General features: G+C 40.5%; 2 protein-coding genes across 2 annotated transcripts in view; one reads left to right on the top strand and one right to left on the bottom strand.

Moving 5' to 3' along the window:
- Positions 1-11,679: 11,679 nt before the first annotated feature.
- Positions 11,680-25,783, top strand: part of NINJ2 (ninjurin 2) — a 31,014-nt gene continuing 16,910 nt past the window's right edge. Inside the window, exon 1 of the mRNA XM_070754859.1 lies at positions 11,680-11,723. Coding sequence (XP_070610960.1) covers positions 11,694-11,723 — 30 coding nt within the window. The 5' untranslated portion in view covers positions 11,680-11,693. The remainder of the gene's footprint in view (positions 11,724-25,783) is intronic.
- LOC139168898 (UDP-GlcNAc:betaGal beta-1,3-N-acetylglucosaminyltransferase 7-like) lies at positions 14,007-14,690 on the bottom strand (the record flags this gene model as incomplete). The annotated part of the gene is made up of 1 exon (XM_070754667.1): positions 14,007-14,690. A coding segment is annotated over one exon (684 nt), but the record flags the coding sequence as incomplete, so codon positions are not given.

Below are 25,783 nucleotides of genomic sequence, written 5' to 3'. Positions count from 1 at the left end.
CTTCTATGCCACCCTTCTCCTGAGACTAAGGGCAGCTTACAACAGATAATTGTTGTACCTAGCTGGAAACTATATCTGGAAATAGCTTTCAAATTTTCTCAGGGAAAAGTAGAGTTTGTTTTTCTCAGTCAAGGCAGACAAATTTGTAAGTCAAGGATCACGGCCACAACAGTCATTAGCCTTAGCACAAAACCAGAACGAAAAATATATGATGTTGAGCTTTTTGAAGTGTCATGGGATATCATTCTGGGTAAAAGGATAGATAAATAAAAATGAAAATTATCTCTTTCTTGCATTTATTTATACTTTACTTTGGTGGCAGCAACTTGGGGCTGAGTTCAATTATATTACCTGAATTATATTAGCAATTATAGCTAACTATATTAGCTAACTATAGCTAACTATATTAGGAATTATATTAGCTGGATTCAATTATATTGTAGTTCTTGTGCTATAAGTTCCATTTCCTTTAAAAAAAAACCAACAAATTTTATTGGTTTTATAAGTTCCACTTCCCCCTTCCAAGTGATTCAAGAGTATATCTTGATTTTCTAGTTGTATCAAGAAGATTTAGTTTCTGTTTGACAAAGAGACAATCCAGGGCAAGCCCCAGCTTTTCATTGGAAAAGGTTTTATTTTCATCTCTGCCCATGCCAGAGACGAAAATGATAAGATTTCATTGGGCCAACTGCTTGTTTTGTACAATAAACTCAGAAGTATGCATTTTGTGAATTCTTTCAGGAAGTTTAATTAAAGCACCAAATAAAGAGAACAAATTTTTATGTAACTCCTGGTCAGCTGTCCGACAATAGTGTGAATGTGCTGCAGTACTGATTTTATATTCTAACTATAAGAGCATCAATGCATGCTATTTAAAAAAAAAACATAATCTGTCCACAGTTTCGGTGTTATATGTAATTCAGTATTTCTTGATCTAGTCTAATGTGTCTAGTTGGCAGTAGTTTGCATGGACTTCTTTTTTTCAAGGTCCACCCAGTGATGGGCTCCTACAAATATGGTCAGCTATGCAGAACCAGTAGAAGAATTTTGAATTTTTTTCTTTTTCCCCCCTTCTGGGCTCAGGATACGTTTTTCCTATCGTAATAAATGAGGTTGAATGTGTATAATTTAAAAAGAGCTGTGCGTGTGTGTGTGTGTGTACATACACATACAGGTTATATAGTAGATAATGTATATTTTTGTGTGCCTGTGTGTAATATGTATGTACACATATGGCATATACACATAGAATTAAATAGTATATTTTGGATGTTCAGTAATAGTAAATGATGGGAAAATTGTATCTGTTTGTGGCGAGGAGAACTGTAACCCTAATCCTAACCCTTGACATGAGTGACATCAAGTTGGCCACCTTTAAGCCAATCACATGACCTTTAAGCCACCCCCTGGTCACATGATTGTCAAGCCACTCCCATCTGGTCACATGGCCAGCAAGCCACACCCACAAAATAAGCCACACCCACAGTGTGGTAGTAAAAATGTTTGCAGCCATTTTCTGGGTTCATCCAACTGAAAACTCATGAAGTTCAATTCTAAATTGTTTGTAACAGATTGATAGGATGGGAACTTAGGTGATATGGAAATGCTGATAGAATTCTTTCAAGGGGTGACATGAAAGCAGTGTTTCAATATCTTAGAGGCTGCCACAAAGAAGGATTCAACCAATTCTCCAAAGCAGCTGAAGGCAGGATAAGAAACAATGGATGGACATTAATGAAGGATCCGCCTTCAATGGAAGCTCAAAGAAAGCCTCCAGAGCCTGGGGAGCACGAAAACGCCCATCCCTGCTGTGGTGCAGGAGGCCAACTAGTCAGCAAAGGACTGCAAAAATGTTTATTACCACACTGTGGGCGTGGCTTATTTTGTGAGTGTGGCTTGCTGATCATGTGACCAGGTGGGAGTGGCTTGACAATCATGTGAGCAGGGGTGACTTAAAGGTCATATGACTGGCTTAAAGGTGATCAATTTGACGTCACTGACATCAAGGGTTAGGGTTAGGGTGCCTGGCCTCTCCTCGCCTCAAAGAGATACAATTTCCCTTACTATTTACTATTACTGAACATCCAAAGTATACTATTTAATTCTATGTAAATATGCCCTATGTCCATAGTTCCCTCTAAGCTGAGCAGTGAGCAATCGCTCACTTAAAAATCATCATCAACTCAGAGTTTTCCAAACCTGCCCAGAAGCCGAGAGGGAAGGAGAGAGAGAGGAAGAGAGGAAGAGAGAGAAACAGATAGAAAAAAGAGAGGAAGGAAAAGAGAAAGAAAAAGAATGGGAGTAAGGAAGAGAGAAAGAAAATCAAAATCTAGTTTGAAACTAGCTCAACTATTTAAGTGGCATTTTGATATTGATAGAGTTGCCTTATTATGAGCTCACTGTTATAGACACACAGTACAGTATTTTATTTTGAAATTCTCTGAGGCAAAACAGGGTGGGTTTTTTATTTATTTATCTATCTATCTATCTATCTATCTATCTATCTATCTATCTATCTATCTATCTATCTATCTATCTATCTATTATTTCTGTGCCGCCCAGTCCCAAAGGCCCTGCCACTCAGACACTATACTTTTCCGCCCACCCCTCCCAAAAAATTAGAGGGAACACTGCCTATGTCTACATACATGTTACACAGAGGCACACAAAAATATACAGTATCTCCTATATAAATTGTGTGTGTATGTACACACACACCAGCGCACACACAGCTCTTTTAAAATTCTACACATTCAACCTCATTTACTGCATAGGAAAAACATACCCAGAGCCCAGAAGGGAAAAGAAAGAAAAAAATTCAAAATTTTTCCACAGGTTCTGCATACCTGACCGTACCTGTAGGAGCCCATCGCTGCAACTAGGCAACGCCCACCATGGCCACACCCACCTGTTCTGTCGGGCTCTCTGGTAGAATCCTCCCAAAAATTCACAGGTACAAATTTCAGACCCACACACACGTTTGAAAATTCAAAACAATGTTCTTTATAATGAAAATTCACTTAAACCAAGCCGTCTTTTGGTATAGCAAAGAGCACTCGTCTCCAAAAAACTGGTAATTTGTACAAGTCCCTTATCAGTTCTGAGATACTTAGCTTGCAGCTGTGAGGCAATTCACAGTCCTTATTCTTTCACAAAGTGAAACACACTTTGCTCTGGTTTAGTTTCAAAGCGGGGAAAAATCAGCACACAAAGGTCAAAGTCAGTAAAGCAGTCACGAAACACCACGATCAGATAATCCTCCACAATGGCCAAACCCACAGGCTGCTATTTATACCAGCCTCACTAATTACCACAGGCCCACCCAAGCACAGGTGGCCTCATTTTCTTTGATAATAATCTCTCAGTTGTTGTTGCCTATGCATCGCTCTCCGCATGCGTGGCTGTATCATTAACTCTTGTTCTGAATCCAAGGAGGAGCTAGATAATTGATCTCCTTCTGAGCTGTCTGCCACACTCTCCTCCTCCCTGTCACTCATGTCTTCTTGGTCAGAGGAGCCTTCATCAGCAGATTCCACCGGGGGCAAAACAGGCCTGCAGCATGTGAATGTCTCCCCCATATCCACAGTCCTTGGGGCAGGAGCTGGACCAGAGCTAACCACAACACCCACCCAGCAACCAGGTGGAGAACCCCTCTGCTAAAATTTTTGAAGCCCACCTCTGACCAAAACTCTTGATCAAAAGTTTCAAACTAAGTAACATTTCTATATTTTCTGCTTAGAATGTTGTAATAATTACAACATGTTGTAAGAATCTGTCAACTCGTGGAAAGTTTAGTTTTCATTCCACCCTTCTCTGTGTAAGAATAACTCGAATTTCTCTACAATTTTTATATCAAGGTTTTCCCACACTCCTGCTAACCTACTTTTCAGTTTCTCTACTTGTTTCTAATTTAGTCTTTTCTGCTTCCTCAAATCTTATGTGATGGCAACTACCCTGACTGCTAAATAGGCCGGATGCGAATATGCTTTAGAGATCAGTTTACACATCCTTTTTCTAAAAAAAATAATTATTATTCTAGATAATCCTCTTTGTCAGTACTTATGACAAGGCTCACATTAGAAAGGATTTTCCCCAGGAGCTACAACAAATGAAATAGCATTAGGGAGTGGTGAGAGCTTCTGCCAAGCCATTTTTAACCTCATGTTAATTTGAACTTATTTTAATATTTAACAAAATGGACTTTTCCTGAACTTCCATTTTAAAAAGAAGAAGAAGAAAAAATCTTCAAAAGATTTTCAATTCTGCTAAGCAGTACAGGTAGCTCTCAACTTATGGTTACTTGTTTAGTGACTGTTTGAACTTACAACAGTGACCGGGCGGCAATTTTTTTTACTTCCTGCAATGTGGGCGTGGCTTATTTTGTGGATGTGGCTTGCTGGCCATGTGATCAGGTGGGAGTGGCTTGATGATCATGTGACCGAGGGGCAGCTTAAAGGTCATGTGACTGGCTTAAAGGTGGCCAACTTGATGTCACTCATGTCAAGGGTTTGGGTTAAGGTACCTGGCCTCTCCTGGCCTCAAAGAGATACAATTTCCCTATCATTTACTATTACTGAATATCCAAAATATACTATTTAATTCTATGTATATATGCCATATGTGTGCATATTACACACAGACACACAAAAATATACATCATCTACTATATAAACTGTATGCATATGTATATACACACACATACATGCACAGCTCTTCTAAAATTATGCACATTCAACCTCATTTACTGCGATAGGAAAAACATATTATTATTATTATTATTATTATTATTATTATTATTATTATTATTATTATTTATTAGATTTGTATGCCGCCCCCCTCCGTAGACTCGGGGCGGCTCACAACAACAACAAACACAATGTAAGAACAAATCTAATAATTTAAAAAACACTAAAAAACCCATTATTAAAAGCAAACATACACACAAACATACCATGTATAAACTGTATAGGCCCGGGGGAGATATCTCAGTTCCCCCATGCCTGATGGTGCTCAGAAGGGGAAAAATAAAATTTCACATTTTTTCTACTGGTTCTGCATACCTGACTAAATTTTTTCCACTGGTTCTGCATACCTGATTGTACCCTTAGGAGCCCATCACTGCTCATGACCATTTTTCCATACCTATGTCCATTGCAGCATCCCCCATGGAAACATGATAAAAATTAGGATGCTTGGCAATTTGTTCCAATTGCAGTCTCCCGGAGTCTTGTTTCATAACCACATGATCCTTGACAAATGTATCTTTTGCTTTTATGTACGCTGAGAGCATATGCACCAAGACAAATTCCTTGTGTGTTCAATCACACTTGGCCAATAAAATTCTATTCTATTCTATTCTATTCTACTCTACTCTACCCTACCCTACCTCTCAAAATTCCCAGTCAATCGCAAGTATTGGTAGCTGGAGACAAGTTAGAGAAAATGGAGTTATAATTGGGACAGAGTGGGCTATGGAAGTATATTTTCTTTTATGGACACTTGGCCAATAAAGAATTCTATTCTATTCTATTCTATTCTATTCTATTCTATTCCATTCCATTCCATTCCATTCCATTCCATTCTTCCCTAAGTCACTAAGGAAGCCAAATACAATTTACAGTTGTGTTACTCACTGCAGTGATTCACTTAAGTACTGCGGCAAGAAAAGTCATAAAATGGAGCAAAAGCTCACTTAACAACAGACATTTTGGATTCAGTTGTGGTCATAAGTCAAGGACATAATGTGGTGCCAATATCATCTTGGCTTGAGAACGTAACGGTCCAATTCTTCCCTTCGGCATGATATAAGATTGGCTGGCCCTAAAGGGTGCCAAGTGCGAGCAGTTAAATGTTTACATTTTTTGCATTTCTGTTGCATATCTGTGAAAATAGGAACTCTTGAGTTGAAGGATGGGGGTTGAGCGATGACCATTGGAGGAGAGTTAAAGCAAGGCAAATTGCAATCCCTTCCCAGCAAGGAATTTATAACCAGCTAACTTATTTTGTCATATTTATTTTATATTTTTACTTATTTGTTTTGTCAAGTACGCAGGGTTGGGCTACTGCCCGGATCTGGGGGGAATGGGACACAGTGGGGTAACGAAAATGGAGCTCTACCCCAGAGCACCCAATTTGCATTGAAAGATGTTGAAAGAAAATGCATAAGCCACATCCACAGTGTGGTAGTAAAGATTTGGTAGCCCTTCACTGCAAGTACGTATTGGTGTTTGTTTGTTTGTTCGTTTATTCATTCATTCATTCATTCATTCATTTATTTATTTATTAGATTTGTATGCCGCCCCTCTCCGAAGACTATATACAAAGATATAACAATGTTTATAAACATGATACCAGTAAGAGAGAAACATTAGGACAGGGGATGGAAGGCACTCTGGTGCACTTATGCACGCCCCTTACTGACCTCTTAGGAATTGGGTAAGGTCAACAGTGGATAGTCTAAGGGTAAAGTTTTGGGGGTTAGTGGATGATACTACAGAATTAGGTAGTGAGTTCCATGCATCAACTATTTGGTTACTAAAGTAAATAGAAACATAGAAGATTGACGGCAGAAAAAGACCTCATGGTCCATCTAGTCTGCCCTTATACTATTTCCTGTATTTTATCTTAGGATGGATCTATGTTTATCCCAGACATGTTTAAATTCAGTTACTGTGGATTTACCAACCACATCTTCTGGAAGTTTGTTCCAAGCATTTACTACTCAAAAATATATTTATTAAACAATCTTATTGGCATCTATAAGTGAAATCCAGGTTACAGCCTATATTAAATTATAGCATATATGCTAAAATAATATTATACATGATAATGTCTAAAATGACAACAAAGTATCTAAAGCTATTAATATCAAGAAAATAATAAAATCTAAAATTTAAGCTAATTATAGTTGCAAAGATTGCATTGCCGGATATTGACCCATCAAAATTTCATGAATCTTTTGGTGCTTGTGCATGAAACCTAGATACGTGTGTCTAATTGATTCTGGGCAGGTCACAACATAAAAACCAAGCAACTATATACAATTTTCTGAAGTATATAAACAGTAACAAGATCGCAAATCCAGTTGACAATGCAAACACGTCAAGCACCCTATCCAACTCCTGGGATAAAAGCCAAATTTTTAAGGCCTTCTGAAATGCCGCTTAGAACTGAACCCAGAAGAATATTCCTTATAACAGGGCAGAGCAGCTTCTTAAGGAATAGGGCATTAAATTATAATATATAATATTATTATAATATAATATATAAAATATCAGATTGTTCACAAATATAACAGTGGGCCTAAAATTGCGGACTTCTAGTTGATCTGTCAAAAAATGCATGTCCCAGAAGCAGCGCACATTCATTTTGTGGTGCAAGGATGTTTAAACTATTCTTAATCAAGGAGAGTTCCCACGAAGGGTGTAATCTAGCACCATCAATGGATGCTGCTATTTTCACAGAAGAGTTGGAGTGGCTCAATGCTTAGAGTGCAGCACTACAGGCTACTTCAGGTAACTCTGAAAAGTGTTCGGAAACTTCAGATCGTGCAGAATGCAGCTGCGAAAGCAATCATGGGCTTTTCCAAATATGCCCATGTTACACCGACACTCCGCAATCTGCATTAGTTGCCAATCAATTTCCGGTCACAATTCAAAGTGTTGGTTATGACCTATAATGCCCGGCATGGCATCGGGCCAGAATATCTCCGGGATCGCTTTCTGCCACACGAATCCCAGCAACCAGTTAGGTCCCACAGAGTCGGCCTTCTCCGGGTCCTGTCGACTAAACAATGTCGTCTGGCGGGACCCAGGGGAAGAGCCTTCTCTGTGGCGGCCCCGACCCTCTGCAACCAGCTCCCCCCCAGAGATTAGAATTGCCCCCACCCTCCTCGCCATTTGTAAGCTCCTTAAAACCTACCTCTGTCGTCAGGCATGGGGGAACTGAGATATTCCTTTCCCCCCAGGCCTATACAAGTTATGCATGGTATGTTTGTGTGTATGTTTTGTTTTTTAATAAGGATTTTTTAAAAATGATTTTTAATTGTTAGATTTGTAATATATTGTTTCTATTATTGTTGTGAGCCACCCCGAGTCTAATAATAATAATAATAATAATAACAACAACAACAACAACAACAACAACAATAATAATAATAGCTTTAGTGGAAAGCTGTGCCCTTCAGGAAGCTGCTGAATTGCTACTCACAACAGCCTTAGCTAGCCTGGCCAGGAAGTACAGATTTCTCTGTCTGTGTCTATGAACTAAGCTACCTGATATTTAAGGGCTGAAATTGTACAGTTTAAAAAAATGAATAGAGGACAGCTTGCCTAATAAAGGTCATTTTATACTGATGTGTGGTTTACTTTCAGCAGTTCACAAACTGCTTTTTCATGAAATAATCTCTCTTTTTTTAAAATGTTTTATTTTAGTTTTTTGTTACATGTAAAAACACATCTATTTACAGATCAATACCCGTTTTTGGTATACATTCTTGGTTATTTTATAGCACATAGAAAAAGACAAATAATGGAAAAACAGGGAGCTTACATCAATCTTGGTTGATATGTGTTAATAATAAAGAAAGGAAAACGAGTGGGAGGTAAAAAAAGAGAAGAAAAGTTTTTAACATTTACCCCTATTGCATAATTAACCATATGATGAGTAACTCAATTGATTCAGCGTGGATATGACCTGAGGTTTACATTCTTTCTGTCATATATCTTTTTTGAATCCATTTATGCCAATTTTCCCATATTTTAATTGATTCATTTTCTTTTGTTCCCTTAATATCTCTAGTCATCTCATCTAGTTCCGCACATCTGTATATTTTTTCTATTAAATAATCTCTAAAGCAATGCATAAAATAATTATATACTGCTCAATAAAGGGAACACTCAAATAACAAATCCTAGATCTGAATGAATGGAATATTCTCATTGAATATTTCATGTGCACAACTATTCCATTTGCACAACAGCAGGTAAAATTGACTGTCGATCAGTGTTGCTTCCTAAGTGGACAGTTTGATTTCACAGAAGTTTGATTTACTTGAAGTTATATTCTGTTTTTTTTAAATGTTCCCTTTATTTTTTTGAGCAGCGTATATTTTGGAATTAATTCTAGCTTATCAGACATGGTGTCGATCAAAATGAATAATAATAATAATAATAATAATAATAATTATTATTATTATTATTTTATTATTTTATTATTATTATTATTTATTAGATTTGTATGCTGCCCCTCTCCGTAGACTCGGGGCGGCTCACAACAATAACAAAGACAATGTAAGAACAAATCTAATAATTTAAAAAACACTAAAAACCCCATTATTAAAAGCAAACATACACACAAACAAACATACCATGTATAAACTGTATAGGCCCGGGGGAGATGTCTCAGTTCCCCCATGCCTGACGGCAAAGGTGGGTCTTAAGAACTTTACGAAAGGCAAAGAGGACGAGGGCAGTTCTGATCTCCGGGGGGAGCTGGTTCCAGAGGGTCGGGGCCACCACAGAGAAGGCTCTTCTCCTGGGTCCCGCCAAACGACATTGTTTGGGAGCCAAGCCGTTATGTAACCGCCCGACTCCTTACAAGTTCTTTGGGATCAAGAAAAATGGCTGCATAGCAATTCCACTGGCAAAAAACATGGGGGAGTCTCGGAGCAATGTCTAGATAAGCTTAAATAAATGGGGGTGGGGGAGACAAGCCAGAGAAGCTGGTGCTGAGAATGCACTTGATCTGACCAGCAAACTTTCTGATGGCTCCGCGAATCCAGTTCAGACAGCTGAGAAATTGACTCCAGCTTCAATGTCAGCCAAGGGGCAAGGAAAGAAGGAAAGGAGAGGGCCTGCATCTTCGGTAGGCAAAGTTTGCTTTCTTGCACAAGGGATATATCTCTGCTGCTGTCTATCTACAGAGTCTCAAATATCAGCAGTAGAATCTTCCGTCTTTTCATGCGCTGAGAGTTTGAGTTTGCTTGTTTCATAGAAACATAGAAGATTGACGGAAGAAAAAGACCTCATGGTTAGTGATGGGCAAACCCAACGGTGTTCGGGTTCAGCAAGTTCGGACGAACTTTACGCAAAATTCGGCCGAACCTGAACAGCGAATCCCACCAAGAGATTCCGGGGGCGCAGCTTTGACGTCACGTATACCGGCAGGTTGCTAAGGACGCCAAGGTGATCACTTCCTGGATTCCATGGAATCCAGGAAGTGATCACCTTGGCATCCTTAGCAACCTGCTGGTGACGTCAAGGCTCTGCCCCCGGAATCTCTTCGTGGGAGGGATTCCCCAGCTCCTTCAAAGGGAGGTCTTTACGTAAAAATAAACATTGTTATTTTTACAAAAAAGGACACCGCAGTGGTGCTGCAAGCAAAGGGCGATCCTTTCACGTAAAAATAAATATGTTTGAAGGGACACGAATTATCAATAGAGAAAAGAAGTAACAACAAGGAAAAAAAAGTGCCCCTAATTCACTGAAGTAGATTGAGAGAACATACCAAATCACAGATGTGAAGTACTGTATTCTCCTTCTGATTGCTCCATCATGGTTTGTGACTGAGAGTCTGTTCTACAAACCTAGCCAATAATGGCTTATTCAATTAGTTATTATTAAATATTCTGTGGTCCCAGCCCTTTGGAACCAACTCCCCCCACCAGAGATTAGAATTGCCCCCACCTTCCTTGCCTTTCGTAAGCTTCTTAAAACCCAACTCTGCCGTCAGGCATGTGGGGACTGAGATATTCTTTCCCCCGGGCCTTACAATTTACGCATGGTATGTTTGTATGTATGTTTGGTTTTATAATAAGGGGTTTCTTAGTTGTTTAGTATTGATTGTTACATGCTGTTTTTTATCACTGTTGTTAGCCGTCCCGAGTCTGTGGAGAGGGGTGGCATACAAATCCAATAAATAATAATAATAATAATAATAATAATAATAATAATAATAATAATAATAATAATAAGTAACAGTTTTCCATGCAGGTAGCCATAGGAATTCTATTCTATTCGCTCAGGGTGAACATGGTGGCATCTCTAGATATCAACATGGTATTGGACACCTTCCTTGGTATCTTTTTATCTGAAATTGTGGACTCGATATATGGTTTGAAAAGTAAGACAAGGTGTAACAAGAAATAAATACACACATTCTTAATGTGCAACAGAATAAGCCTTGCCAAATAAAGATTGTGGAACAGGCCGCAGCCACCCCAGATGGTGGTGTAGCTCTCCAAAACCTCAGGAGCTACATTCTTTCTCAGTTTCCCTTCCTGAGATCATTTTAATGTGAAATACCAGAACTGGTCTTGGAGCCCTCTCTCGGCATATAAAGCATGTGGCTATCTCTAACTTTAGGGCGCTGTTCTATGGGGTTGGTACCGATTTCGCTTGGAGAGCTTAAGGCCGTGCTTAAATCTCCTCTGAACTCAGTTGGATGCACACATGATTAATTTGGGGCAGATTGCACCTGTTGCGATGCTTGATCAAGGCAGGATATAGTATATCCACAGGCACACAAATATCAAATTAAAAGGCATTGAATTGGGTGTGAATGTTGAGCCAAGGTTGTTTGCAACAGTATCCAGGACATTAATCTTTGCATACTTTTGCACATGCCCATCCCATCTCGATTATGCTGTAACCCAACACACTGAATGCTAAGGCCCTTGCAGAATATTGTTTTGAATGACTACGGCTGACCCAGGTCGTTTTCAGGTCAGCCAGCCTCCTTGGGTTCATATTCTCACTTGATGTTTTGTTTTTAAAGTTGTTCCCTTGACTTAGTCCTAAATTGGGAGAGGATAATTCTCTCTCTCTCTCTCTCCCCCCTATCTATCTTTCTATCTTTCTATCTTTCTATCTTTCTATCTTTCTATCTTTCTATCTTTCTATCTTTCTATCTTTCTATCTTTCTATCTTTCTATCTTTCTATCTTTCTATCTTTCTATCTTTCTATCTTTCTATCTTTCTATCTTTCTATCATCTTTCTATCTTTCTATCTTTCTATCTTTCTATCTTTCTATCTTTCTATCTTTCTATCTTTCTATCTTTCTATCTTTCTATCTTTCTATCTTTCTATCTTTCTATCTTTCTATCTTTCTATCTTTCTATCTTTCTATCTTTCTATCTTTCTATCTTTCTATCTTTCTATCTTTCTATCTTTCTATCTTTCTATCTTTCTATCTTTCTATCTTTCTATCTTTCTATCTTTCTATCTTTCTATCTTTCTATCTTTCTATCTTTCTATCTTTCTATCTTTCTATCTTTCTATCTTTCTATCTTTCTATCTTTCTATCTTTCTATCTTTCTATCTTTCTATCTTTCTATCTTTCTATCTTTCTATCTTTATAACCTTCTATCTTTCTATCTTTCTATCTTTCTATCTTTCTATCTTTCTATCTTTCTATCTTTCTATCTTTCCATCTTTCCATCTTTCCATCTTTCCATCTTTCTATCTTTCTTTCTATCTATCTACCTATCATCTATCTATCTATCTATCCATCCATCCATCCATCCATCCATCTATTATCTATCTATCTATCTATCTATCTATCTATCTATCTATCATCTATCTATCTATCTATCTATCTATCTATCTATCTACCTACCTGCCTACCTACCTGCAGGACCACCTTCTGCCACACGAATCCCAGCGGCCAATCAGGTCCCACAGAGTTGGCCTTCTCCAGGTCCCGTCGACTAAACAATGTCGTTTGGTGGGACCCAGGGGAAGAGCCTTCTCTGTGGCAGCCCCGGGCCCTCTGGAATCAACTCATCCCAGAGATTCGAATTGCCCCCACTCTTCCCACCTTCCACAAGATGTTGAAGACCTATTTATGTCACCAGGCATGGGGGGGACTAACTATCTCTTCCCCCACCACCATCTTTTTCCTGACTGTAATACATGAGAATGGTGTGATTGTGCAGTACCGATTGTTTTAATATTTATGGGTTTTAAATTTAGCTTTTTTATCTAATAATGGATTTGTATTCTGTATATAGTATTGTTGTTGTTGTGAGCCGCCCCGAGTCTTCGGAGAGGGGTGGCATACAAATCTAATAAATAATAATAATATCTGCCTGCCTGCCCCTCTCTATCTATCTATCTATCTATCTATCTATCTATCTATCTATCTATCTATCTATCTATCTATCTATCTATCTATCTATCTACCTACCTACCTACCTACCTACCTACCTACCTACCTATCTATCTATCTAATCATCTGTCTGTCTGTCTGTCTGTCTGTCTGTCTGTCTGTCTGTCTGTCTGTCTGTCTGTCTGTCTATCTATCTATCTATCTATCTATCTATCTATCTATCTATCTATCTATCTATCTATCTATCTATCTATCTATCTGATTGGATTTATATGCCGCCCCTCTCTGAGGACTCAATAATAAAAACTCAATAATACAAACAAGCCAATTTTTTGGCTTCTTATCATTGTCCCACTATTGTGAGGATTTAAGCTTTAATATACTGTATTGGGACCTTGTGCTGTGTGTGTGCATGCGTATATATACACTCACACACAGAGAGACACACTACACACACCACACACACACACATGGACATTTTAAAACACATAATTACAATTTTGATGACTTTCTTCTCTGTGAGACATTATACAGGACTCCTTCAGCCTCTCATTTAATCCATATATTTCTTAATCTTCACATCTTATAAATCATCATGTCTTTCCCTTCATCTTTCAGCAAAGAAGTCCATATAAGGTTTCCAGTCTTTTAAAAAATGCTTTAGTTGTTTTTTTATTCTGACCAAACTTTTGCCATTTTGCAAATTCAAACACTGCTTCTTACAGTGAGGTATCTTGAATAGGAGATAATAAGGGAGGTGGATTTCAGGCAATAGAGCATAAAGTAAAAATATTACCTCCTGTGATTTAGAAATGAATGAGAAAAGGTGTGTTGCCCGACTGCCCAACATGGGGTAGTCATCCTTCATCTCTTCCAGAATAGTCAATTCCCGTCCTGGCTATCGACTGCCCATCTCTTCAAGTGTTTTTCTACATCCTTCAAAAGTCCCATGAGGTTTATGGACCAAATCCCACATGTTGATCAAGTCGGCCAGCTGAAGTTTATGGACCACCAACATGCTTTTGTAAAAACAGGGTTCGCGGTTCAGTTTGCTTTTCTTGTTTTTCACCAAGCCGAACGTTTTGAAGCCAATATGAGCCACCGGTGTCACCTTGAGGTCCTCCAAACACATCCCCAAGTAGACGTCATCGATGGGATACAGCTCCCGGTTTTCGGACGCTTTGTGGAGACGCTTGGCCAAGGGCCCATCCATCATGAAGCCCCCTCCGCCAGCATAGGCTGGATAATAGGTCTGGATGTACAACGAGTTGGGGATGTAGTATTTATTTTCCTTCTTGCGAATGGGCTTCGCTTTGACCATCACGTCACCCACGAAGAGGTCCCCTCCTTTCTGATCCTTGAGGAACTCCAAAATGTTTTCGGGACTCACGAAGACGTCATCGTCCCCCTTGAAGATGTACTGGACGTGGTCACAGTAGATGTTGAACCACTTGAGGAAATGGACTTCCTTCAAGGTGAGGTTGAAAAAAGTATCTAAGAAGTCCCACTGCAGGATGTCACCGTAGATCCGGTCCTCGTACTCTAAAAGCTTCTGGTAGTTGGGCCTCTCTTCTTCATTGCATATATTTCACACTGCCACCTCATCTGCTGTTCCACTTTTTAGTGATACTGTCAACCTAGCAGATATTTCCCATCCTCTACCTTTCCATTTCTTCACAGATTTTTTTTAAAAATTTGAGAAATGTCATTTTGACGTTTTCAGCTCTTTTCACTAATTTACCAAATGGTGTTGGTGCAGTAGTTAGAATGCAGTATTGCAGGCTAATTTTGCCAGCTACCAGCAGTTCAGTTCTCTCTGGCTCAAGGTTGACTCAGCCTTCCATTCTTCCAAGGTCAGTAAATAGAGGACCCAGATTGTTGGGGGTAACAGGCTGACTCTGTAAACCATTTAGCGAGGGCTGTAAAGCACTATGAAGCGGTATATAAGTCCAAGTGCTATTGGTATTGCTATTTCTGCCTTAATAAGAAATTCAAAAGCAATTAAAAGACAATATTAATAGGAATGTATATATGATGTAGATTCATCTGTAAATATGATCATGTAATTTTTTTTTAAAAATGGAAAAATTTAATAAATATATATTAAAAAAAAAAGAATTATGAGGGTCTTGCACGTCACAATGGCTTCTCCCGCCCCCGGAAATCCCTTTCTTTTAGGCATAATAGATGCAAAAATCAAAAAAGAACACTATTTGTTCTGTCGGGCTCTCTGGTAGAATCCTCCCAAAAATTCACAGGTACAAATTTCAGACACACACACGTTTGAAAATTCAAAACAATGTTCTTTATAATGAAAATTCACTTAAACTAAGCCCTCTTTTGGTATAGCAAAGAGCACTCGTCTCCAAACTAACTGGTAATTTATACAAGTCCCTTATCAGTCCTGTGATACTTAGCTTGCAGCTGTAAGGCAATTCAAAGTCCTTCTTTCACAAAGTGAAACACATTTTGCACTGGTTTAATTTCAAAGTGGGGAAAAATCAGCACACAAAGGTCAAAGTCAGCAAAGCAGGCACTAAACACAATGATCATATAATCCTCCGCAATGGCCAAACCCACAGGCTGCTATTTATAGCAGCCTCACTAATTACCACAGCTCCACCCAACCACAGGTGGCCTCATTTTCTTTTATAATAATCTCTCAGTTGCTGCTGCCTATGCATCGCTCTCCGCATGCATGGCTGTATCATTAACTCTTGTTCTGAATCCAAGGAGGAGCTAGATAATTGATCTCCTTCTGAGCTGTCTGCCACACTCTCCTCCTCCCTGTCACTCATGTCTTCTTGGTCAGAGGAGCCTTCATCAGCAGATTCCACCGGGGGCAAAACAGGCCTGCAGCATTTGGATGTCTCCCCCACATCCACAGTCCTTGGGGCAGGAGCTGGGCCAGAGCTAACCCCAACAACTATTATCTAATACAACATATAATCACTGCAGTTAGGATTGTCATAGCACAAAACTGGAAGAAGGAAGATACACCAACGGAAAGAGATATACACTGCAATAAAAAAAAAAAACTTGACTGTGCAGAATCCGATACATTAACACAAAAACTCAAAAGCAATAAGCAATCACGTTACAATGATATATGGAAAGATTTTTATAGCTGGGTTGAAAAAGAATAGCTGTAAATAATATTAAAAACAAATAGTTAGACATAAGTATAAATATAAGTAGGTATATAAGTAAAAATAAGGATATAAATTATTAAGATTGTAACTAACATTTTATTTTATTATTATTACTAATGTTACACTGATCAATACGCTGTTGCCATAGACCGTGGAATTACAAAAAATATAAACTGTCGAAGATACAGTTTGGGAGGGGGGAGGGTTAGGGATAAGTGTTGCATTGTCCTACAACAGACATGCTACAAATGTAAATTATAAGCTGAAACATACAATGTCTTGTTCTCTTTGTTTTTAATATGTATATACTTAATAATTTTTTTCTTAAAAAAAGAATTACGAGGGTCGCCAAGAAAATAATGCACCACATTTTTTTTCTCAGCCTACAGTAATGGTACGAATGCAAAACTTTAGATATACATTGTTTGAATTGTCAGGAGTGCGTGTGTAAATTTTGCATTTCATCAGACAGATAGCGTAGCTACAGCAGTGTTTCGAAATAGCATCTGTAAGTGATGTATGTTACAAGCAGCGTGTCGTCATTGAATTTCTCACTGCGGAGAAAGAAGCTGTTGGGAACATTCACAAAGGTTTGTGTACAGTTTATGGAAAATCTGCAGTCGACAGAAGTACGGTTAGTCGCTGGGCACAGAGAGTGAGGGTGAAGAGGTGAATTGCACAGTGCAGAAATGGCTTTGTGACCAGAACAAGGAGTGGTACCGACAGGGCATACAGGCCCTTGTATCTTGCTGGAGGAAGGCCATAGAATGGGACAGAGATTACGTGGAAAAATAGGGAGTGTAGAAGAAACATCATTCTTTCTTGTGTGTAAGTTTCATTGTGTTCAAGTTTGAGTTTTGAGTTTAATTTCAGCTGTGGCGAGGGGGGCGTTTGCCCAGGTTCGCCTGGTGCACCACTTGCGGCCCTATCTGGACCGGGACTCACTGCTCACAGTCACTCATGCCCTCAGGTTCGACTACTGTAATGCTCTCTACATGGGGTTACCTTTGAAAAGTGTTCGGAAACTTCAGATCGTGCAGAATGCAGCTGCGAGAGCAATCATGGGCTTTCCAAGATATGCCCATGTCACACCAACACTCCGCAGTCTGCATTGGTTGCCGATCAATTTCCGGGCACAATTCAAAGTGTTGGTTATGACCTATAAAGCCCTTCATGGCATCGGACCAGAATACCTCCGGGACCGCCTTCTGCTGCACGAATCCCAGCGACCGATTAGGTCCCACAGAGTTGGCCTTCTCCGGGTCCCATCGACTAAACAATGTCATTTAGCGGGACCCAGGAGAAGAGCCTTCTCTGTGGCGGCCCCGACCCTCTGGAACCAGCTCCCCCCAGAGATTACAACTGCCCCCACCCTCCTTGCCTTTCGTAAAGTTCTTAAAGACCCATCTCTGCCGTCAGGCATGGGGGAACTGACACATTTCCCCTGGCCCTATACAGTTTATACATGGAATGTTTGTGCGTGTGTTTGCTTTTAATAATGGTTTTTTAAAGTGTTTTTTAAATTATTAGATTTGTTTTTTACATTGTTCTTGTTATTGTTGTGAGCCGCCCCGAGTCTACGGAGAGGGGCGGCATACAAATCTAATAAATAAATAAATAAATAATTGGATTTGTATGCCGCCCCTCTCTGAGGACTCGGGGGCAGCTCACAGCATACAAAAGAGACAGTAATAAACAATCCAATTAACATACATTAAAAAAACAATCCTTAAAATTCTAATCTTAAAAAACTTCCATAACAATTCATTCAACAATCACGCTAAAAAACATGCATTGGTCAGGGGGAAGATCTAATAACCCCAGGCCTGGCGGCAAAGATGAGTTTTTAAACTCTTTCGGAAGGCAAGGAGGGTGGGGGCAGTACAAATCTCTGGGGGGAGCTGATTCCAGAGGGCCGGGGCCCCCACGGAGAAGGCTCTTCCCCTAGGTCCCACCAGCCAACATTGTTTGGTCGACGGGACCCTAAGGAGGCCAACTCTGTGGGACCTCACTGGTCGCTGGGATTCGTGCGGCAGAAATAATTGTTGAAGACAAAAAATGTGGTATATTACGTTCTGGGCGACCGCCATAACTGTCGTCCATCAGGACTCTTCCTGCAAAACCCTTTCCATTTCTTCTTGTATTTTGCTTGCAGTTCTGTTTCCACATCCACTGATGGAGAGGTGAAAGTAAAGACGGAGAATTAGTTTCCAGTTAATTCTTAGGGAATGACTGCCGGCTCTTGCTGTCTGCCAAGTACAGGCCATAAACCTGTCGGCCAACATCCTTCCGTCTTGATTTACCTGTTCTTGAAAAGTTGCACGCTTTAAAATCCCAGCCAAGACTTGTTCATGTCATGTATTTCCAGTTGCTTTGCCGAATGTCAATGAAATGAGTGGCAAGAACTAAAATTCATCAAGCAGTGTTTACTTAAGCTGACAATAGGAGACCCTCCTCAACTCTCCTTTGATCACCGTTGGCAACCTTTCTCTCCCCTCATGACAGCGCTCACAAAACCCAACATTTCTGAGGGCGGGGAGCGAGGGTCTTACAAGAAAGACATCTCAGTGGTCTCCAGCCTTGGCAACTTCAAGCCTGGTGGACTTCAACTCCCGGTGTGGGAGAGTTGGGTAGGAAATTCCGGGAGTTGAAGTCCTCCAGGCCTGGGGCGGGTTCCTCTGACCTGCCTATGGGTGCTCTGCGTGCGCATTGCAAAGTTTTGTGTATGTGCGCGTCCACTCATGCAATTTTGCTTCCGCGCATGCGCAAAAGCAGATAATTGTCCCAAATTGTGTGAGGATGAGCTCTCCACATTCAAATTTTGATTCCGTGCATGCACAGAAGCAAAAAAAATTGCCCCAAATCTATCTATCTATCTATCTATCTATCTATCTATCTATCTATCTATCTATCTATCTATCTATCTTTCTATCTATCTATCTATCTATCTATCTATCTATTTATCTATTTATTTATCTATCTATTTATTTATTTATTTATCTATTTATTTATTTATTTATCTATTTAGTTATTATGTATGTAGGTATGTATGTATGTATGTATGTATGTATGTATTCATTCATTCATTCATTCATTCATTCATTCATTCATTTAGTCCAATACACAATGAGAGTTTTAATGGGTGTATATATATCTATATACACATAGTAAAATACATGATGAAGGTTATAGAGGAGATACTCATAGTAAAATATATCTATGAAAGAATAGAAAAGAAGATATAGTAATAGAACATATCAATGAAAGAATAGAAGAAGAGGTATAGGAGATATAGGAGAGCAATAGGACAGGGGACGGAAGGCACTCTAGTGTACTTGTACTCGCCCCTTACTGACCTCTTAGGAATCTGGATAGGTCAACCGTAGATAATCTAAGGGTAAAGTGTTGGGGGTTTGGGGATGACACTATGTAGTCCGGTAATGAGTTCCACGCTTCGACAACTCGGTTACTGAAGTCATATTTTTTACAGTCAAGTTTGGAGCGGTTAATATTAAGTTTAAATCTGTTGCGTGCTCTTGTGTTGTTGTTGTTGAAACTAAAGTAGTCGCCGACAGGCAGGACATTGCAGCATACAATCTTGTGGGCAATACTTAGATCTTGTTTAAGGTGTTTATGTTCTAGGCTTTCTAGGCCCAGGATTGAAAGTGTAGTCTCGTAGGGTATTCTGTTTTGAGTGGAGGACTGAAGGGCTCTTCTGGAGAAGTATCTTTGGACATTTTCAAGGGTGTTAATGTCTGAGATGCGATATGGGTTCCAAACAGATGAGATGTATTCGTTCGAATTTTGCTTCCCTGCATCCGCAGAAGCAAAAAGTCCCCCCCAAAATAGTAAAAAAAAAATGACGCCAGCAAAGTCAGCACTGGACCTGTTGCGTGCAAAATGTGTAATCAGTGGGACACCACTGGATTAGCGCACCAGGTCGCACTGATAGGAACCTATCTCTGCTCCAGGCTTAAAGTAGCCAAGGTTGGAGATCCCTGGCCTAAGTAAACTAAGGCTTAAATTTCAGAGGTTTGCACAAGCCTTGAAACTAAGCCCAAAGCAGTATGTAAGATCCTGCAACAAACTTCTATGCAAGGCTGTGTTCTGCCAGGCTCTCTGGTAGGAGCCTCCTGAAAATTCAAGGGTCCAAATTTCAGACACACACACATTTGAAAATTCAAAACAATGTTCTTTATCCTAAAATTCAAAATAAACTAAGCACTCTTTTTGTATTGCAAAAAGCACTCATCCCAAAACAACCGGGTAGTCTGTACAATTAATCTTGAGCAGTCATTAAGTACTTAGCTAGCAGCTGTGAAGAAACTTCACACCCCTTCTTCTTCCAACAAAGTGAGACACACACATGCCTTTGTTTTCAAAGGCGTGAAAAATCAACAAGCAAAGTCCAGAAACCAGCAACCCAGGATTCCTGACGAACTGCGATCAGATACTCTCCACAACGGCCAAACCAACATGCTGCTATTTATAGCAGCAGCCCTAATTACTGGAGCCCCACCCAAGCACAGGTGGCCGCTCTTATCTCCTGTAATATGTCCTTACTTGGTCTCTTCTACGCATAATTCTGCGCTCGCGTGGATCCAAAATGTCTTCATCCGAATCAATGGAAGATAAGGGAGATTGACTACCTGGGCTGTGTGCCAAGCCCTCCTCTGCCAAGTCACTCCCACCTTCTTCTTCGTCCGAGGAAACTAAACTCTGAACTGACTCTGTCGGCAATAACACAGGCCTGTGACATGTTGAAGTTTCCCCTGCATCCACCTCCACATTCCCTGGGGCAGGAGCTGGGGCAGAGCCAACCACAACAGGCTGGAGGAAAGAAATGTTGCTACTTAAAGACTCATTCAATGTGTGACGTTTAAAGCAGTAGCCCCTTTTTTCCAGGCTTGTATAGAAAAAAAGAAGTTTGGTTGTTTTAATGAATAGCAGGTGGGTCTTACACTCATGTGAGGTCTCAAGCAACCCTTCCTGGTTGTTGTCTAAATGTTAACAGCTGTAATTTCTACAGCTATGCCCAGGGAGAGATGCCAATCCTCTTTCTATCTCAGAAAGTTTCTCAGCACTGTAACTGTTTTCCTGGAAGGTTTCTACTTTGCGGGAACCTCATTTGAGCCAGAACTAATAAACAGCGGATCCCAAACGGAAAGCATTATCCCAAACACTGCAGCTTCCTTGTGTCCATCAAACCTGCCAAGGCCATTGGGTGGCAATAACAGCAGCATTTAGACTAACTGTGTTTTTCAGAGTATAAGACATACCTTTTTCCTCCCTAAAAGAGGCTGAAAATCTTATACTCTGAGTAGTGATGGGTGAACCCAACAGTGTTCAGGTTCGGCAAGTTTGGACGAACTTCACGCAAAGTTCAGACAAACCCAAACCCAAACGGTTAGTGGCGCCAAAGCTCCACCCCCAGAATCCCATCGTTTTTTATTTTTACGGATTTTTTATTTTTATTTATTTTTATCTTTACGAAAAAGGACGCCACAGCGGCACTGCAAGCAAAGGGAGGTCCTTTCACATAAAAATAAAAATGTTTATTTTCATGTGAAAAGACCTCCCTTTGAAGGAGCTGGAGAATCTCTCCGATGAAGAGATTTCGAGGGCGGAGCTTTGACGTCACTTATACCGGCAGGTTGCTAAGGATGCCAAGGTGACCACTTCCTGGATTACATCCTCCCGACTGGCCAACAGCTCTCCGGTGTTCACCTTCCTCTGCTGCCACCGGCGCCCGGCTCCTTCTCCTCTTTTCAGCAGATGACAGCCGGACGGTGGCTTTCGTGGTGTTTGGCATGAACGCCGAACAGGAGCATGAATTTTGAAAAAAATTCGGGTTCGGGTCTGGCATGCTGAACACCACAAAATTCAGTACGGACCCGAATTGTGCAGGTTCAGTTCGCCCAACACTAACTCTGAGTGTAGCTTTTTTTTAAAGGTTTTTTCCCAGCCCTAACCAGGTGCTCACGATATTTACCGCCTCACGTTGCTTTACCGCCCTCTCTAAATGGACTACAGAGTCGCAATATATTGCCTGCAACAATCTGGGTCCTCATTTTACCAATCTTGGAAGGCTGGAAGGCTGAGTTAACCTTGAGTCCATCAGGATTGAACAGCTGGCAGTTAGCAGAATTAGAACACAATACTACCTTCTAACCACTATACCACCATGATAGGCTGGGGAATTCTATCTTACAACTGCGAAGACATCTATCTTGCCCCTCTTTTCATTTATTTACTTAGTTTGCCAAATCTCTATAGCCACTTTTTCTACTCCATAATCCCACAAAACTGCTTTGAAGACAATCCACGACTGCAGATTTAGGGTAACATTTTTTTTTTACCACAAAACATTCGGATGAAACTATTTATTGCTTAATATTTGTGTTTTATTTAATGAAACATAGTCTCTCAAAAGACACATTGTGAGGGGTTTATTTTTTCCCTAAAGAGCATCACGTGACCATTAATATAATATTATGCTTTGGAACATTTGAACATTGTGCTTGGCAGTCCCTGGATTTTTGAATAGGACATTCTGGAATACCCTGATGGTTTTAAAGAGAAGTCTCAATGTCCTGATCGTTTTATTTATGTTCTACATTTCCACAGCATGTATGGCCAAGGTGGAACCTCCTCATTTCCCCACAGCATGAATTAAAGAGGTGTAGCTTCTCAGTCAGGTTTCAACCTGGTGCCTTGAAGATATGTAGCGGCTATTCTACATCTCAGCCAAATGAACTGGGTGTTCTGGGAGATGTACTCCAACCCTCTTAAGCAAGTTGGGAAAGGCACTGTTGGAATAAATTAGAGCAGATGGTGAACCTGTGGCATATGTGCCACAGGTGGTACGTGGAGCCATATTTTTTATTTTTATTTTATTATTAGAGTTGAAAGGGACCTTGCAGGCCATCTAGTCCAACCCCCTGCTCAAGCAGGAGACCCTACACCACCCCAGTCAGATGGCAGTCCAATCTCTTTTTGAATGTGTCGAGTATTGGGGCGTTCACAACTTCCGCTGGTAGGCCGTTCTACTGGTTGATCGCTCTCACTGTCAGAAAGTTCTTCCTTATTTCCAGGTTGAATCTCTCCTTGGTCAGTTTCCATTCGTTGCTCCTGGTCTGGCCCTCTGGTGCCCTGGAAAATAGTGTAACCCCCTCCTCTCTGTGGCAATCCCTCCAATACCTGTATAGTGCTATGATGTCCCCCCTGGCTCTCCTTTTCACTAGACTATCCATGCCCTGTTTCAGCAACATCTCTTCATATGTCTTGGGGGGTACGTGACCCCGTGGAATGTGCTCTTTTTTTGCTGCAGGGGTTTTTTGCACCGAACAATAGCACACAGCACAGAGCAGGAGATATGAAGAGCAGATAACAAACCCTTAAGAGACACCATGGAAAAGTATTTAACGGGGATGAAAAGAAAAGAGGAGAGAGACGGAGATAATGAGACAAATGTAAGTCTCCCGAAAGCTAAGATGAGGAAATATGTATGTAGCGCTTGGCTTCACTATAGTGGGAAGTGAGGAAAAACCGGTATGTTTACTGTGTCTAAAAATGTTGGCAGTGGACAGCAAATAAATTAAGGCGTCATTTAAACACATTATACCCCGATCACGCTGAGAAGCTGCTTGAGTTTTTTCAGCGAAAACATGCTGAATATTGCAAACAATTGTCCCGGCGGAGTGCAAAATGTTTACTTCTTCCTGTTCTGTCATGCTCTCGGGTAGAATCCTCCCAAAAATGCACAGGTACAAATTTCAGACGCACACACGTTTGAAAATTCAAAACAATGTTCTTTATAATGAAAATTCACTTAAACCAAGCCCTCTTTTGGTATAGCAAAGAGCACTCGTCTCCAAACAAACTAGTCCCTTATCAGTTCTGTGATACTTAGCTTGCAGCTGTGAGGCAATTCACAGTCCTTCTTCTTTCACAAAGTGAAACACACTTTGCTCTGGTTTAGTTTCAAAGCGGGGAAAAATCAGCACACAAAGGTCGAAGTCAGTAAAGCAGTCACGAAACACAACGATCAGATAATCCTCCACAATGGCCAAACCCACAGGCTGCTATTTATAGCAGCCTCACTAATTACCACAGCCCCACCCAACCACAGGTGGCCTCATTTTCTTTGATAATAATCTCTCAGTTGTTGCTGCCTATGCATCGCTCTCCGCATGCGTGGCTGCATCATTAACTCTTGTTCTGAATCCAAGGAGGAGCTAGATAATTGATCTCCTTCTGAGCTGTCTGCCACACTCTCCTCCTCCCTGTCACTCATGTCTTCTTGGTCAGAGGAGCCTTCATCAGCAGATTCCACCGGGGGCAAAACAGGCCTGCAGCATGTGGATGTCTCCCCCACATCCACAGTCCTTGGGGCAGGAGCTGGGCCAGAGCTAACCACAACACTTCCTAGGGGGGCATAACGGAAAATAATTCAGAAACACTGCACTAAATGAACAGAAGTGGGAGATACATTTAAAAAGATGGGATTCCCTTGTGCAGAAGGGTTGGTCTGGGAAATCAAAGCAGGCTTTTTGAAGCCATGGGGCATTTTACATTCTCCTTCTGCCTCTTGGCTCCTGGCTGTTGTTCAAGAAGAGGCCTCGGCCCTGAATAGTTTCTGTATCATCTTCTTCAGACATCATTGTCTGATCGTGCAGCCTTAAGGATCCGGGACTCGTACGCCCAGTTCTACTTGCAGCCTTTTTTGTTTCCTTTGTGTGAATTGCCAGGGTGTCTCTTTCTCTGTGTGTGTTTGATTTGGCATTCCACAGCCAGCGTCTCACTTGGAATTAACGGCCTCTTAACCAAGTGACTTGAGAGTTACCAGCAAATACTCACAAAGAGGAGAAGGTTATTTATCATTGCTATGATTCTCGCCTCTCCCTCCCCCCCTCCTGCTCTCTCTCTCTCTCACACACACACACAAACACACACATACACTCCTCTCCCGCTTCCTCCCCTCCTTTAAAGTCACATGCAAAAAAATGAAGTCATATCAGTTTTAGATCTTGGAATCACTCAAAAAACAAGAAAAAAAGGGAGTGGTCTGTCCTGGCATTTGGTAACAACTTCCAGATGAGTAGCAGAACGAGCATATTATTTGACTAGTGATATAAGGAATTTTCTGTCCTTGTGTGTGTTGTTTGAGGGCCTTAAAGATGCCGGCTGTTCTTAGTGAGTTTTTCAAATTGCAAAGTAGTTTTTAGTATAAATGGGTTTAATATTTTATTTTTAAAAATAAAACAACCCTGTCGTGATGGGTAGTTTTGCCCACAAGTAGTTGGCTAAAGCAGTGTTTCCCAACCTTGGCAACTTAAAGATATTTGGACTTCAACTCCCAGAATTCCCCAGCCAGCATTCTCTGGCTGGGGAATTCTGGGAATTGAAGTCCAAATATCTTCAAGTTGCCAAGGTTGGGAAACACTGGGCTAAAGAATAGAGAAAAATAAAATAAAGCAAAGCTTATAAGACATGCTTTGACAGATATAATAATAATAATAAT

The sequence above is a fragment of the Erythrolamprus reginae genome, chromosome 6, assembly GCF_031021105.1.
Source record: "Erythrolamprus reginae isolate rEryReg1 chromosome 6, rEryReg1.hap1, whole genome shotgun sequence".
Classification (NCBI taxonomy): domain Eukaryota; kingdom Metazoa; phylum Chordata; class Lepidosauria; order Squamata; family Dipsadidae; genus Erythrolamprus; species Erythrolamprus reginae.
This window is presented reverse-complemented; position numbering and strand designations above follow the sequence as displayed.